Source organism: Callithrix jacchus, chromosome 18 (assembly GCF_049354715.1).
Source record: "Callithrix jacchus isolate 240 chromosome 18, calJac240_pri, whole genome shotgun sequence".
In the NCBI taxonomy this organism is placed as follows: Eukaryota; Metazoa; Chordata; class Mammalia; order Primates; family Cebidae; genus Callithrix; species Callithrix jacchus.
The window spans coordinates 30,984,609-30,997,508 of NC_133519.1; the positions used below are offsets into that span (position 1 = coordinate 30,984,609).

At 39.5% G+C, this 12,900-nt stretch overlaps 1 protein-coding gene across 3 annotated transcripts in view; it reads left to right on the forward strand.

Annotated features, from left to right (window-relative positions):
* VAMP4 (vesicle associated membrane protein 4) overlaps positions 1-12,900 on the forward strand; it is a 53,911-nt gene that overhangs the window by 14,971 nt on the left and 26,040 nt on the right. For 2 of the 3 annotated variants that reach the window (XR_004736608.3, XM_002760368.7), the window contains exon 4: positions 8,229-8,279. Coding sequence is in view for 2 of the 3 variants with exons in the window: in XM_002760368.7 (XP_002760414.1) it covers positions 8,229-8,279 (51 nt within the window). In the remaining variant the exon portion in view is untranslated. The remainder of the gene's footprint in view (positions 1-8,228; positions 8,280-12,900) is intronic. The other variant, XM_054247819.2, reaches the window with a different exon arrangement.

Consider the following 12,900-nt stretch of genomic DNA (forward strand, 5'->3'; position numbering starts at 1 on the left):
GGGGGTTGCAGTAAACTGAGATCGCGCCACTGCACTTTAGCCTGTGCAACAGAGCAAGACTCCATCTAAAATAATGAAAAAAAAATGCTTACAAGACAGATAGCAGCAAATCCAGTAACAGAAAATAGTATCATTTTTGGCAGAATGCCAGATAATGTGGGGAGATAATTTTCTGTGAGTGACAAGGTTTCCATAGAGTCACAAAACAAATTGCCTACAATGCTACTTGTAGTGAAAAGCTTTAGACTAGAGCAATAACTACCCCTCAGAAAGGAACTAAGGTATTTTTGTTTGTTTCTTTCTTTCTTTTTTTAATTGCATTTTAAGTTTTGGGGTACATGTGAAGAACATGCAAGATAGTTGCATAGTTACACACTTGGCAGTGTGATTTGCTGCCTTTCTCCTCTTCACCTATATCTGGCATTTCTGCCCATGCTATCTCTCCCCAACTCCCCACCCTGCTGTCTCTCCCCTAAAGCCCCAACCGACCCCTGTGTGTAGTACTCTCCTCCCTGTGTCCATGTGTTCTCATTGTTGAACACCCGCATATGAGTGAGAACATGCGGTATTTCATTTTCTGTTCTTGTGTCAGTTTGCTGAGAATGATGTTCTCCAGGTTCATCCATGTCCCCACAAAGGGCACAAACTCATCGTTTCTGATGGCTGCAAAATATTCCATGGTGTATATGTGCCACATTTTCCCTGTCCAGTCTATCACTGATGGGCATTTGGGTTGATTCCAGGTCTTTGTTATTGTAAGCAGTGCTGCAATGAACATACGTGTGCATGTGTCCTTTTTTTTTTTTTTTAATATATAAAAGATTATTTTATTTATTTATTTTTTATTTTTAAATTTTTTATTGGATTTTAGGTTTTGGGGTACATGAGCAGAGCATGCAAGACAGTTGCATAGGAACACACATGGCAGTGTGCTTTTCTTTCCTTCTCCCCTTCACCCATATTTGGCATTTCTCCCCAAGCTATCCCTCCCCACCTCCGCCTCCCACTGGCCCTCCCCTTTTCCCCCCAATAGACCCCAGTGTTTAGTACTCCCCTTTCTGTGTCCATGTGTTCTCATTTTTCATCACCCGCCTATGAGTGAGAATATGCGGTGTTTCATTTTCTGTTCTTGTGTCAGTTTGCTGAGGATGACGTTCTCCAGATTCATCCATGTCCCTACAAACGACACAAACTCATCATTTCTGATTGCTGCATAATATTCCATGGTGTATATGTGCCACATTTTTCCAATCCAGTCTATTATCAATGGGCATTTGGGTTGATTCCAGGTCTTTGCTATTGTAAGCAGTGCTGCAATGAACATTCGTGTGCATGTGTCCTTATAGTAGAACAATTTATAGTCCTTTGGATGTATACCCAGTAATGGGATTGCTGGGTCAAATGGAATTTCTATTTCTAGGTCCTTGAGGATTCGCCACACTGTCTTCCACAATGGTTGAACTAATTTACACTCCCACCAGCAGTGTAAAAGTGTTCCTGTTTCTCCACATCCTCTCCAACATCTGTTGTCTCCAGATTTTTTAATGATCGCCATTCTAACTGGCGTGAGATGGTATCTCAATGTAGTTTTGATTTGCATCTCTCTAATGACCAGTGAGGATGAGCATTTTTTCATGTTTGTTGGCCTCATGTATGTCTTCTTTTGTAAAGTGTCTGTTCATATCCTTTGCCCATTCTTGAATGGGCTTGTTTGTTTTTTTCTTGTAAATCTGTTTGAGTTCTTTGTAAATTCTGGATATCAGCCGTTTGTCAGATGGGTAAACTGCAAAAATGTTTTCCCATTCTGTTGGTTGCCAATTCACTCTAATGACTGTTTCTTTTGCCCTGCAGAAGCTGTGGAGTTTGATGAGGTCCCATTTGTCTATTTTGGCTTTTGTTGCCAATGCTTTTGGTGTTTTGGTCATGAAGTCCTTGACTACTATGTTCTGAATGGTTTTGCCTAGATTTTCTTCTAGGGTTTTTATGGTGTTAGGTCTTATGTTTAAGTCTTTAATCCATCTGGAGTTAATTTTAGTGGAAGGTGTCAGGAAGAGGTCCAGTTTCTGCTTTCTGCACATAGCCAGTTTTCCCAACACCATTTATTAAACAGGGAATCCTTTCCCCATTGCTTGTTTTTGTCAGGTTTATCAAAGATTGTATGGTTGTAGATATGTTGTGTTGCCTCTGATGCCTCTGTTCTGTTCCATTGGTCTATATCTCTGTTTTGGTACCAGTACCATGCTGTTTTGATTACTGTAGTATAGTTTGAAGTCTGGTAGTGTGATGCCTCCCTCTGTGTTCTTTTTGCTTAGAATTGACTTGGCTGTGCGGGCTCTCTTTTGGTTCCATATGAAGTTTAAGGTGTTTTTTTTCAGTTCTGTGAAGAAGGTCATTGGTAGCTTGATGGGGATAGCATTGAACTTGTAAATTACTTTGGGCAGTGTGGCCATTTTCACGATATTGATTCTTCCTAACCATGAATATGGAATGTTTCTCCGTCTGTTTGTGTCCTCTCTTATTTCGTTGAGCAGTGGTTTGTAGTTCTCCTTGAAGAGGTCCTTTACATTCCTTGTTAGTTGTATTCCTAGTTATTTTATTCTCTTTGTAGCAATTGTGAATGGCAGTTCGTTCTTGATTTGGCTCTCTTTAAGTCTGTTATTGGTGTATAGGAATGCTTGTGATTTTTGCCCATTGATTTTGTATCCTGAGACTTTGCTGAAGTTGCTTATCAGTTTCAGGAGATTTTGGGCTGAGACGATGGGGTCTTCTAGATATACTATCATGTCATCTGCAAATAGAGACAATTTGGCTTCCTCCTTTCCTATTTGAATACCCTTTATTTCTTTTTCTTGCCTGATTGTTCTGGCTAGAATTTCCAGTACTGTATTGAATAGGAGTGATGAGAGAGGGCATCCTTGTCTAGTGCCAGATTTCAAAGGGAATGCTTCCAGTTTTTGCCCATTCAGTATGATACTGGCTGTTGGTTTGTCGTAAATAGCTTTTATTATTTTGAGGTACGTTCAATCAGTACCCAGTTTATTGAGGGTTTTTAGCATAAAGAGCTGTTGAATTTTGTCAAAGGCCTTCTCTGCATCAATTGAGATAATCATGTGGTTTTTGTTTCTGGTTCTGTTGATGTGGTGAATTACGTTTATAGACTTGCATATGTTGAACCAGCCTTGCATCCCCGGGATGAATCCTACTCGATCATGGTGGATAAGCTTTTTGATGTACTGTTGCAATCGGCTTGCCAGTATTTTATTGAAGATTTTTGCGTCTATGTTCATCATGGATATTGGCCTGAAGTTTTCTTTTCTGGTTGAGTCTCTGCTGGGTTTTGGTATCAGGATGATGTTGGTCTCGTAAAATGATTTGGGAAGGATTCCCTCTTTTTGGATTATTTGGAATAGTTTCAGGAGGAATGGTAACAGTTCCTCTTTGTGTGTCTGGTAGAATTCAGCTGTGAACCCATCTGGACCTGGGCTTTTTTTGTGTGGTAGGCTCTTCACTGCTGCCTCAACTTCAGATCTTGTTACTGGTCTATTCATGGTTTCGACATCTTCCTGGTTTAGGCTTGGGAGGACGCAAGTGTCCAGGAATTTATCCATTTCTTCCAGGTTTACTAGTTTTTGTGCATACAGTTGTTTGTAATATTCTGATGATGGTTTGAATTTCTGTGGGATCTGTGGTGATTTCCCCTTTATCGTTTTTTATTGCATCTATTTGGTTATTCTCTCTTTTCCTTTTTATTAATGTGGCTAGTGGTCTATTTTGTTGATCTTTTTGAAAAACCAGCTCCTGGATTTATTGATTTTTTTGAAGGGTTTTTCGTGTCTCTATCTCCTTCAGTTCTGCTCTGATCTTAGTTATTTCTTGTCTTCTGCTAGGTTTTGAGTTTTTTTTATCTTGCTCCTCTAGCTCTTTCAATTTTGACGATAGGGTGTCAATTTTGGATCTCTCCACTCTTCTCACATGGGCACTTATTGCTATATATTTTCCTCTAGAGACTGCTTTAAATGTGTCCCAGAGATTCTGGTATGTTGTGTCTTGGTTCTCCTTGGTTTCGAAGAACGTCTTTATTTCTGCCTTCATTTCATTGTTTATCCAGTCAACATTCAAGAGCCAGTTGTTTAGTTTCCATGAAGCTGTGCGGTTCTGAGTTAGTTTCTGAATTCTGAGTTCTAAATTGATTGCACTGTGGTCTGAGAGACTGTTTGTTATGATTTCAGCTCTTTTGCATTTGCTGAGGAGTGATTTACTTCTAATTATGTGGTCAATTTTAGAGTAGGTATGATGTGATGCTGAGAAGAATGTATATTCTGTGCATTTGGGGTGGAGAGTTCTGTAAATGTCTATCAGGTTTGCTTGTTCCAGGTCTGAGTTTAAGTCCTGGATATCCTTGTTGATTTTCTGTCTGGTTGATCTGTCTAATATTGACAGTGGAGTTTTAAAGTCTCCCACTATTATTGTGTGGGTGTCTAAGTCCCTTTGTAAGTCATTAAGAACTTGCCTTATGTATCTGGGTGCTCCTGTATTGGGTCTGTATATATTTAGGATCGTTAGCTCTTCTTGTTGTATCGATCCTTTTACCATTATGTAATGTCCTTCTTTGTCTTTTTGATCTTTGTTGCTTTAAAGTCTATTTTATCAGAGACAAGAATTGCAACTCCTGCTTTTTTTTTTTTTTTTTTTGCTTTTTATTTGCTTGGTAAATCTTTCTCCATCCCTTTATTTTGAGCCTTTGTGTATCCTTGCATGTGAGATGGGTTTCCTGGATACAGCACACCGATGGGTTTTGGCTTTTTATCCAATTTGCCAGTCTGTGCCTTTTGATTGGTGCATTTATCCGATTTACATTTAGGGTTAATATTTTTATGTGTGAATTTGATACTGCCATTTGATGCTAGCTGGCTGTTTTGCCCTTGAGTTGATGCAGATTCTTCATTTTGTTGATGCTCTTTACCATTCTGTATGTTTTTGGAGTGGCTGGTACTGATTGTTCCTTTCTATGTGTAGTAACTTTTTCAGGAGCTCTTATAAAGCAGGCATGGTGGTGACAAAATCTCTGAGTAGTTGCTTGTTAGCAAAGGATTTTATTTTTCCTTCACTTACGAAGCTTAGTTTGGCTGGATATGAAGTTCTGGGTTGAAAGTTCTTTTCTTTAAGGATGTTGAATATTGGCCCCCACTCTCTTCTGGCTTGTAGGGTTTCTGCCGAGAGATCTGCTGTGAGTCTGATGGGCTTCCCTTTGTGGGTAACCCGACCTTTCTCTGTGGCTGCCCTTAACATTTTCTGTTTTATTTTAACCCTGGCGAATCTGACAATTATGTGCCTTGGGCTTGCTCTTGTTGAGCAACATCTTTGTGGTGTTCTCTGTATTTCCTGGACTTGAATATTGGCCTGCCTTGCTAGGTTGGGGAAGTTTTCCTGGATAATATCCTGAAGAGTATTTTCCAGCTTGGATTCATTCTCTTCATCACATTCAGGTACACCTATCAAAGGTAGATTATGTTTCTTCACATAGTTCCACATTTCTTGGAGACTCTGTTCATTCCTTTTTGTGCTTTTTTTCTCTAATCTTGCCTTCTCATTTTATTTCATTGAGTTGATCTTCAACCTCTGATATCCTTTCTTCTGCTTGGTCAATTCGGCTGTTGAAACTTGTGCATGCTTAGTGAAGTTCATGTGTTGTCTTTTTCAGCTGCATCAGTTCACTTATATTTCTCTCTAAGTTGTCCATTCTTGTTAACATTTTGTCAAGTCTTTTTTCAAGGTTCTTGGTTTCTTAGCATTGATTTAGAACATGTTCTTTTAGCTCACGGAAGTTTCTCATTACCCACCTTCTGAAGTCTGATTCTGTCATTTCATCACACTCATTCTCCATCCAGCTTTGTTCCCTTGCTGGTGAGGAGTTGTGATCCCTTGTAGGAGGAGAGGTATTCTGGTTTTGGGTGTTTTCCTCCTTTTTCCGCTGGTTTCTTCCCATCTTTGTGGGTTTATCCACCTGTCATATGTGTAGTTGCTGATTTTCAGATTGGGTCTCTGCGTGGATGTCCAGATTATTGATGAGGAAGTTATTTCTGTTTCTTAGTTTTCCTTCTAACAGTCTGGCCCCTCTGCTGTAGGACTGCTGAGGTCTATGCCACGCCCTGCTTGCCTGGGGTCACCTGCAGCAGCTGCAGAACAGTAAGGGTTGCTACCAGTTTCTTCTTCTGCTATCTTTGTCCCAGGATGTCCCAAATTGTCAGTCTGATCAGTCCTTTGTGGAGTGACTCTTTGGATATACGGGGATCAGGGAGCTGCTTGAGGAGACAGTCTGTCCTTTGTAGGAACTCACATGCTGAGCTATGAACTCCGTTGTTCATTCAGAGCTGCTAGGCAGCTACATTTAAGTCTGCTGCAGCAAAACTCATAAACCCCTTTTTTCCCAGGTGCTCTGTCCCGGGGAGTTAGGGCTTTATCTATTATGAGTATTCATTATGCTGCTGCTTTTTTTTTTTTTTTTTTTTTCAGGGCTGCCCTGCCCAGCAAGGAGGCAGCCTTGTCACTGTCTGCCTGTAGAGGCTTTGCTGAGCTGCTGTGGGCTCTGCCCTGCTGCCATGTGAACTTCCCTGCAGTCCTGTTTATATGGGTGTGGTTAGAACTGCCTCGGCAATGGTAGCCTGCCTCTGAAATGGCGGACTCTATCTGTTATGGCGGGTTGTCTCTGGAATGGCTGGCTGCCTCAGCAATGGAAGACTACCTCTGTAGGGGTGGAGTGCCTCAGTAATGGCGGACGCCCCTCCCCCACCGAGCTGCACCATCCTGGGTTCAGCTGTGCTTGCTGTGAAACTCTCAACCCCGAGCATTTCCAATTGCTGTTTTTTTGTTTGTTTTTGTGGGGGTGGGACCCTCTGAGCCTGATCACCTGGCTCCCTGTCTCAGAGCCCTTTTTTTTTTTTAAGTTGAATGGTTGACTCTCTCCCAGGTGTTCCAGTCACTTGCTGAAAGGGGGCCGGGATCTGTGTGATTACCTGTGCAGCGACCCACTGCACCAGCTGAAACAATGGCACTGCCCCAGAATCTCCTGGCCTGGCTCCCTGTTTGAGTCCCCTGTCTAATCAGATGAATGGGCGAATCTGCCTTCTTGGAGCTTCAATTGCCAGCTTAAAAAGGCAACCAGACCCGCGTATTTTGTACAAAGAGTCACCGCTCTGGGGCGCCAGCAAAACAGCTGCACCTGCCAAAACAGCTGCGCTGGCCAAAACAGCCACGCTGGCGACCCGTCGGGCTTCTCTGCTTGGGAATCTTCTGGTCTGTGGGCAATAAAGATCCGTCTGGAAATGCGGCATCCACTCACCCTCTGCACTTTCACTGGGAGCTGCAATCCTGCGCTGCTCCAAAGGGCCATCTTGGATCTTCCCAACTGTTTTTTTTTCCAAAAATTTTTTATCATTTACCCTATTTTTTTCCACCTTCTTAAGAAATTGCTGTATGTCCTGAAATTTAAGAACCTAGTTTCTAAAAAAAAAAAAGAACCTAGTTTCTTTTAATTTTGTAGTTTATATCTTATACTCTATCTCCAGAAGAACCGTAATTAAATATCCAAATGTTTTCAAGAATATCAAAATGGATTGGTTAAGATGTTATATTCACTCAACTACATAAGGAGATAATAATTTGAGTAATGTTAATTTTTTAAAATCTCTTGCATTTCCCTTTTGCTGTGTTGATAAGTTTAAGATGGGTAATCAAAAATATACTTAAAAACTGTTAGTGTTTTGAATGAATTTTTCTCTCTATCCATTTTTGTCAATCAGCATTTCACTTTGTAGTTTCCTCATTTCATTATAATCTACATTCAAAGTGAATTGCACTTTTAGTTCTATAATTGACCATGAAGATACTAATTTTCATGGCAGTTAAGTAGGATATTTCAGAGTTTAATGATCAGAACAAATTCTGTATTCGTTTGTTATATAAGATAATATAAACCCTAATTTCTCTGAAAGTTTTAACATTCAGAAGAATTAGCTTAATTGTGGCTAGAAGTAAGTACCAATGAAGTAAAGACATGATTACCTATTAATCAGTTTCACCAGTATCAGTAAAATGTGGTCCCTTATGATAAATGACTAATTCATGTTTAGAGTTTAGCTTGATTTTGTTTGTATATACTTTCTGTCTTTTGTTTGCCTTGTTTTAATGCTATCACTACTAATATGTACATGGTATGTACTTGTTTTCAGAAGGGGACCATCTGGACCAAGATTTGGACCTAGAAATGATAAAATTAAGCAGTAAGTTTTGTTTATTTGTTTAAATAATTAGCATGTTTCTGTGTAGACTAGAGACTGGTGAACTGCAGCCTGTGAGCCAAGTCTGGCTGCAGCCTGTTTTTGTAATTAAAGTTTTATTGGACATAGCCATGCCCATTTGTTTTCATATTATTGATAGGTACTTTCAAGCTACAATAGCAAAGTTGAGGAGTTGGCAGATTTTATGGCTCACAAAATCTAAAATATCTGCTAAGCGTCTGGTTCTTTACAGAAAAAAGTTGTTGACCCTGATGAAGACTAAATACAACTGCTGGGTTATAAAAACCTAATTCATCTTATTTTATATACTAAATATAACTGCTGGTTTATAAAATCTAAATTCTTTTTATTTTCTCAGAATTACAGCTAAGGAAATACAGGATTGTTGGGGTTTTTATAACTTGATTGCCTTATGTCAAATCCATTTATGTAGCATAGTATTAAGGTCTATTTTTGTTTTAAAATTATTATTTTCAGAATGATAATAAAGGTAATATAATTTGTTGATGTACAGCATATTTTTATCTACTTCTAGAATTTTTTCATGTATCTTATTTATCATAACTTATATATTGATCTAAGTTTTATGGCTAATTAATTTGTGGCTTAAAACCTTTGCTGTGTATACTATTTGGTGATATATGATAGGGATATGATGCTATAATGAATGTTGGAAAGATATGAGTACTGACAGGAGAGGAGAAGGAATGGACAGAGCAGTGAGTCATTTGAGGAAGGCTCTGGAACTGACCAAGCTATGAGTACCAATTGTGGAAGGTGAATTGCATGGCTCAGGTTCAAGACCTAAGGAGGGATAATAGTCACTACCCTAATCCTGGGTATAGATGGCACACTGTGGGAAGGGTTCTATAATGGAGTATCTAGTTATTGGTGAGATACTTGTGCTTTATTTAGGTAGCTGTTGGTGTAAAGAAGTATTTCCATACTTAGCCTAATTCTAACTCATGGATTTTGAGATACGGAACCAAAGAACCAACAAATGATTACAAGTACTAGACTGGGTGTATTCGTTTTCTATTGCCGTGTAACAAATTACCATGAATTTGGTAGCTTAAAACAACATACATTTATCATCTCACAGTTTCCTTGAGTCAGGAGTTCAGGCATTTCTTAGGTGGGTCTTTTACTCAGGTCTAACAAGATGGCAATCAATGTATCACCAGGTATGACCAACTCGGGTAGTTATCAGAATTTATTTTCTGCAGCTATAGATTTCATGATGCTTGCTTCTTCAAGGCCAGTAGAACAGAGAATCTGTACTGTTTCAAGTATCTGATTTGACTAGAGATATAACAAGCCTCTTTTAGATGCAAGTTATCACTTGCATAGTAAAAGGAAGAGTAGCCAAAGTTAGTAGCTCTCGGGGTCATTGACCTGCATACCAAAAATAATGATACAGCTCGGTGCAGTGTTTCACACCTGTAATCCTAGTACTTTGGGATTCTCCTTTAAATGAGGATTGCTTGAAGCCAAAGTTTTGAGACCAGCCTAAGCTTCAAAGTGAGACCCCTTTCTCTTAAAAAAAAAAAAGGCAGGGGGGTGCCAATGGCTGCAGTACAAATTGTGGGGATACCCTATTGCAAGCAAAGGAGCTATTTCTAGACTGGTTTTTATAGTCTTCAGATGTAGCCTGCAGAAAGTTTATACCTCATCAGAACCTGGGAGGTGATAAGAAATTGTCTTATGTTAGTCTCAGAAGGGAAACGGAGGTGGATGGAAGAAGGCCTCGTGAGCCACTCATTCTCTCCTCTCAGGGAGATCACAAGCATTCCACCAATACTTAAATTAGCTGTAGTTCAAGCCTATATGGCTTATGTTTATGCCAGTGTGTAATGTCTGAGCCATTCTCCTGCACTGAGCCAGAGTGACTTTTGTGTCCACTCACATGTTCTCTCATACCTAAGCTGCCGCTGGAGAAGAGGGCTCCACTGATGACACAACTATTTTTTGTCCTGCCAGTATGCTTTGTTTCCTGTCTGATATCCTTCTGAAGAGTGAACCTAATAAGGATTGTTGCCAATTGGGGTCTTTTGATTTTCCAGCTGAATCCCCAAACCACCACCAGTTTTATAGAATAGGCATTAAATAATACATGTCTGTTAGTAAATGCCAAACACACATGAATTCATACCTGTGTACTTATGCATTAAACTATTAATATAACAACTTTGGTGATCACAGAATTTTAAAATAGTAAGGGATTAAGTATAGTGTTTCTTTTTTTTTTTTTTTTTTTTGAGACGGAGTTTCGCTCTTGTTACCCAGGCTGGAGTGCAATGGCGCATTCTCAGCTCACCGCAACCTCCTCCTCCTGGGTTCAAACGATTCTCCTGTCTCAGCCTCCCAAGTAGCTGGGATTACAAGCATGTGCCACCATGCCCAGCTAATTTTTTTTGTATTTAGTAGAGACGAGGTTTCACTATGTTGGCCAGGATGGTCTCGATCTCTTGACCTCGTGATCCACCCACCTCAGCCTCCCAAAGTGCTGGGATTACAGACATGAGCCACCACGCCCGGCCCAAATACAGTGTTTCTTACTCTAGAGCTGAAAGCTTGCTGGATTTAGTTAGAAGAAAGTCATTGATCAAGCATGCAAATTAAACCTTGATGAATGCTTATCTAAGCAGGGCATGACTCCCCAGTGTGCCCAAGATGGAGGAGCACAACTTGCCACAGAACTTACCCTAAGACAAATCTCTGGCATTACTTTGATACCCAAAACTGCTAACACTGGTCAGTTTTTTTAGTTAAGCTGTTATTACCACTTAATTTATAACATTTCTATACAGTATTTCCTACTGCATAGATTAGTAACATAGTTGCTTTCTTTGAACTTGATTGACCACAATTATTAATGTTGATAACAGATTAATTCTACAAAAAAAATACCTGACATCACTTCTTAAGAAAGACTTTTCTTGAGGAAAATTTTTAAATATTCACATGCCTACATAAAATTTATGCTTCTCTTTGGAATGTTTCCTTTGCTTTTTAAATTTTGTTTTGTGTTTAAAGAGAGTTTATTCAAGCATAAAGTATAAGGATGGACCACCTGGAAATACCAGCTCCAAAGGAATGAAGTTTGTGTTCCAAAGTAAGGAAGTTAAGATTTCATTTATATAAGCAGACAGGAATTTTTAGCAGGATTACATTTCTTTGCTTTTAAGTTAAACAATAGCATTATAAATGCCACTCTAGTAAATTGTAGACATTCTGTGTTAGGGGTAGGGAAACTCCTAACTATAGCCTTGGTCAGACCAGCTTAACTTTTATAAGATTCCCTCCCCCAACTCCCACCCCAGGGAATGTTGCACGGTGTAACAGCAATATATATATAGTTACAAAAATTCAGCCCAACTTTAAAACTTCTTTTGTCAGCAGTACCTTAAAAGACCAGAAGATGGGGATATTAACTATGAAAATAAATATTTTCTTTCTTTGAGGAGTTTGTTTTTGAAAGAGGCCTTGCTCTGTCACCCAGGCTGGAGTGCAGTGGCACAGTAACAGCTTACTGCAGCCTCAAACTCCTGGGCTCAAGTGATCTTCCACCTCAGCTCCTGAGTAACTGGAAACTTCAGGCATGCATCACCATGCTCAGCTAATTTTTTATAGAGACAGGGTTTCCCTCTGTTGCCCAGACCGGTCTCAAACTCCTGGGCTCAAGGGATCCTCCGACCTCAGCCTCCCAAAGTGCTAGGATTACAGACATGAGCCACTGCACCTGGCGAATGTTTTCTTTATAAAAATGAGTGTATATTGCAAAGTGTGAACTTTTTTCTTAACCAAAGAGCACTGACATTTATCAAGTATGTGCTATGTGTTAGGCACTATGCTAAGTGTTTGAAAAACACTATGGCATTTAATTCTCACAAAAAAGGTAGAGATTATCATCTTCATTTTAAAGGTGAGAAAATAGGAGGCTAAAACAGTCTTGCAAGGTGAATTCCAAAGTCACATAAGTAGTAAGTGATACAGGTGTATTGCAAACCCAGGTCTGTCTGAATATAGAACCCAGGGGCTCTATACACTATAGCATACAGCTTCTCTGTTGGTAATTGGAATAGAGCCATTTTAGGAACACAGGTGCTGTCAGACTCTAAGAGGATTTAAAACAGTATTGAAAATGTCTTTTCCTCATGTTCGTTCTCATGTCTTTTATTCTCCCATGTGAATCGCCTTTAACTGGCCATGATATAAAATCTCCACCCTTCCTTCACAAACTTGTTCTTCCTTTGAGTTCTTATTTTCTTATTTTAGTTAATAGCCATCATCTACTACCACTTAGTTGCTCAAATTATAAATCTAAGCATTATCTACTCTTTTTTTCTTTCCAATTCCTTCACCCACATCCAGTTAATCTCCTAGTTCTTAAAATATTACCTCCTCTTACATATATTTCCTTATCCTAGAACTTCCTCACCATTCACTACCTCCTTTACTCTACCTGATTAACTCTTGTCTCCTCAAAATTCAGCACAGGAGTCTTAATGTCATCTCTGGTCCAGGCTGAATTCATCTAGCCTACATGACTGATACTATGGGCTTCCTTCTATTATATCCCTTAACACCTGGTAGTATAATC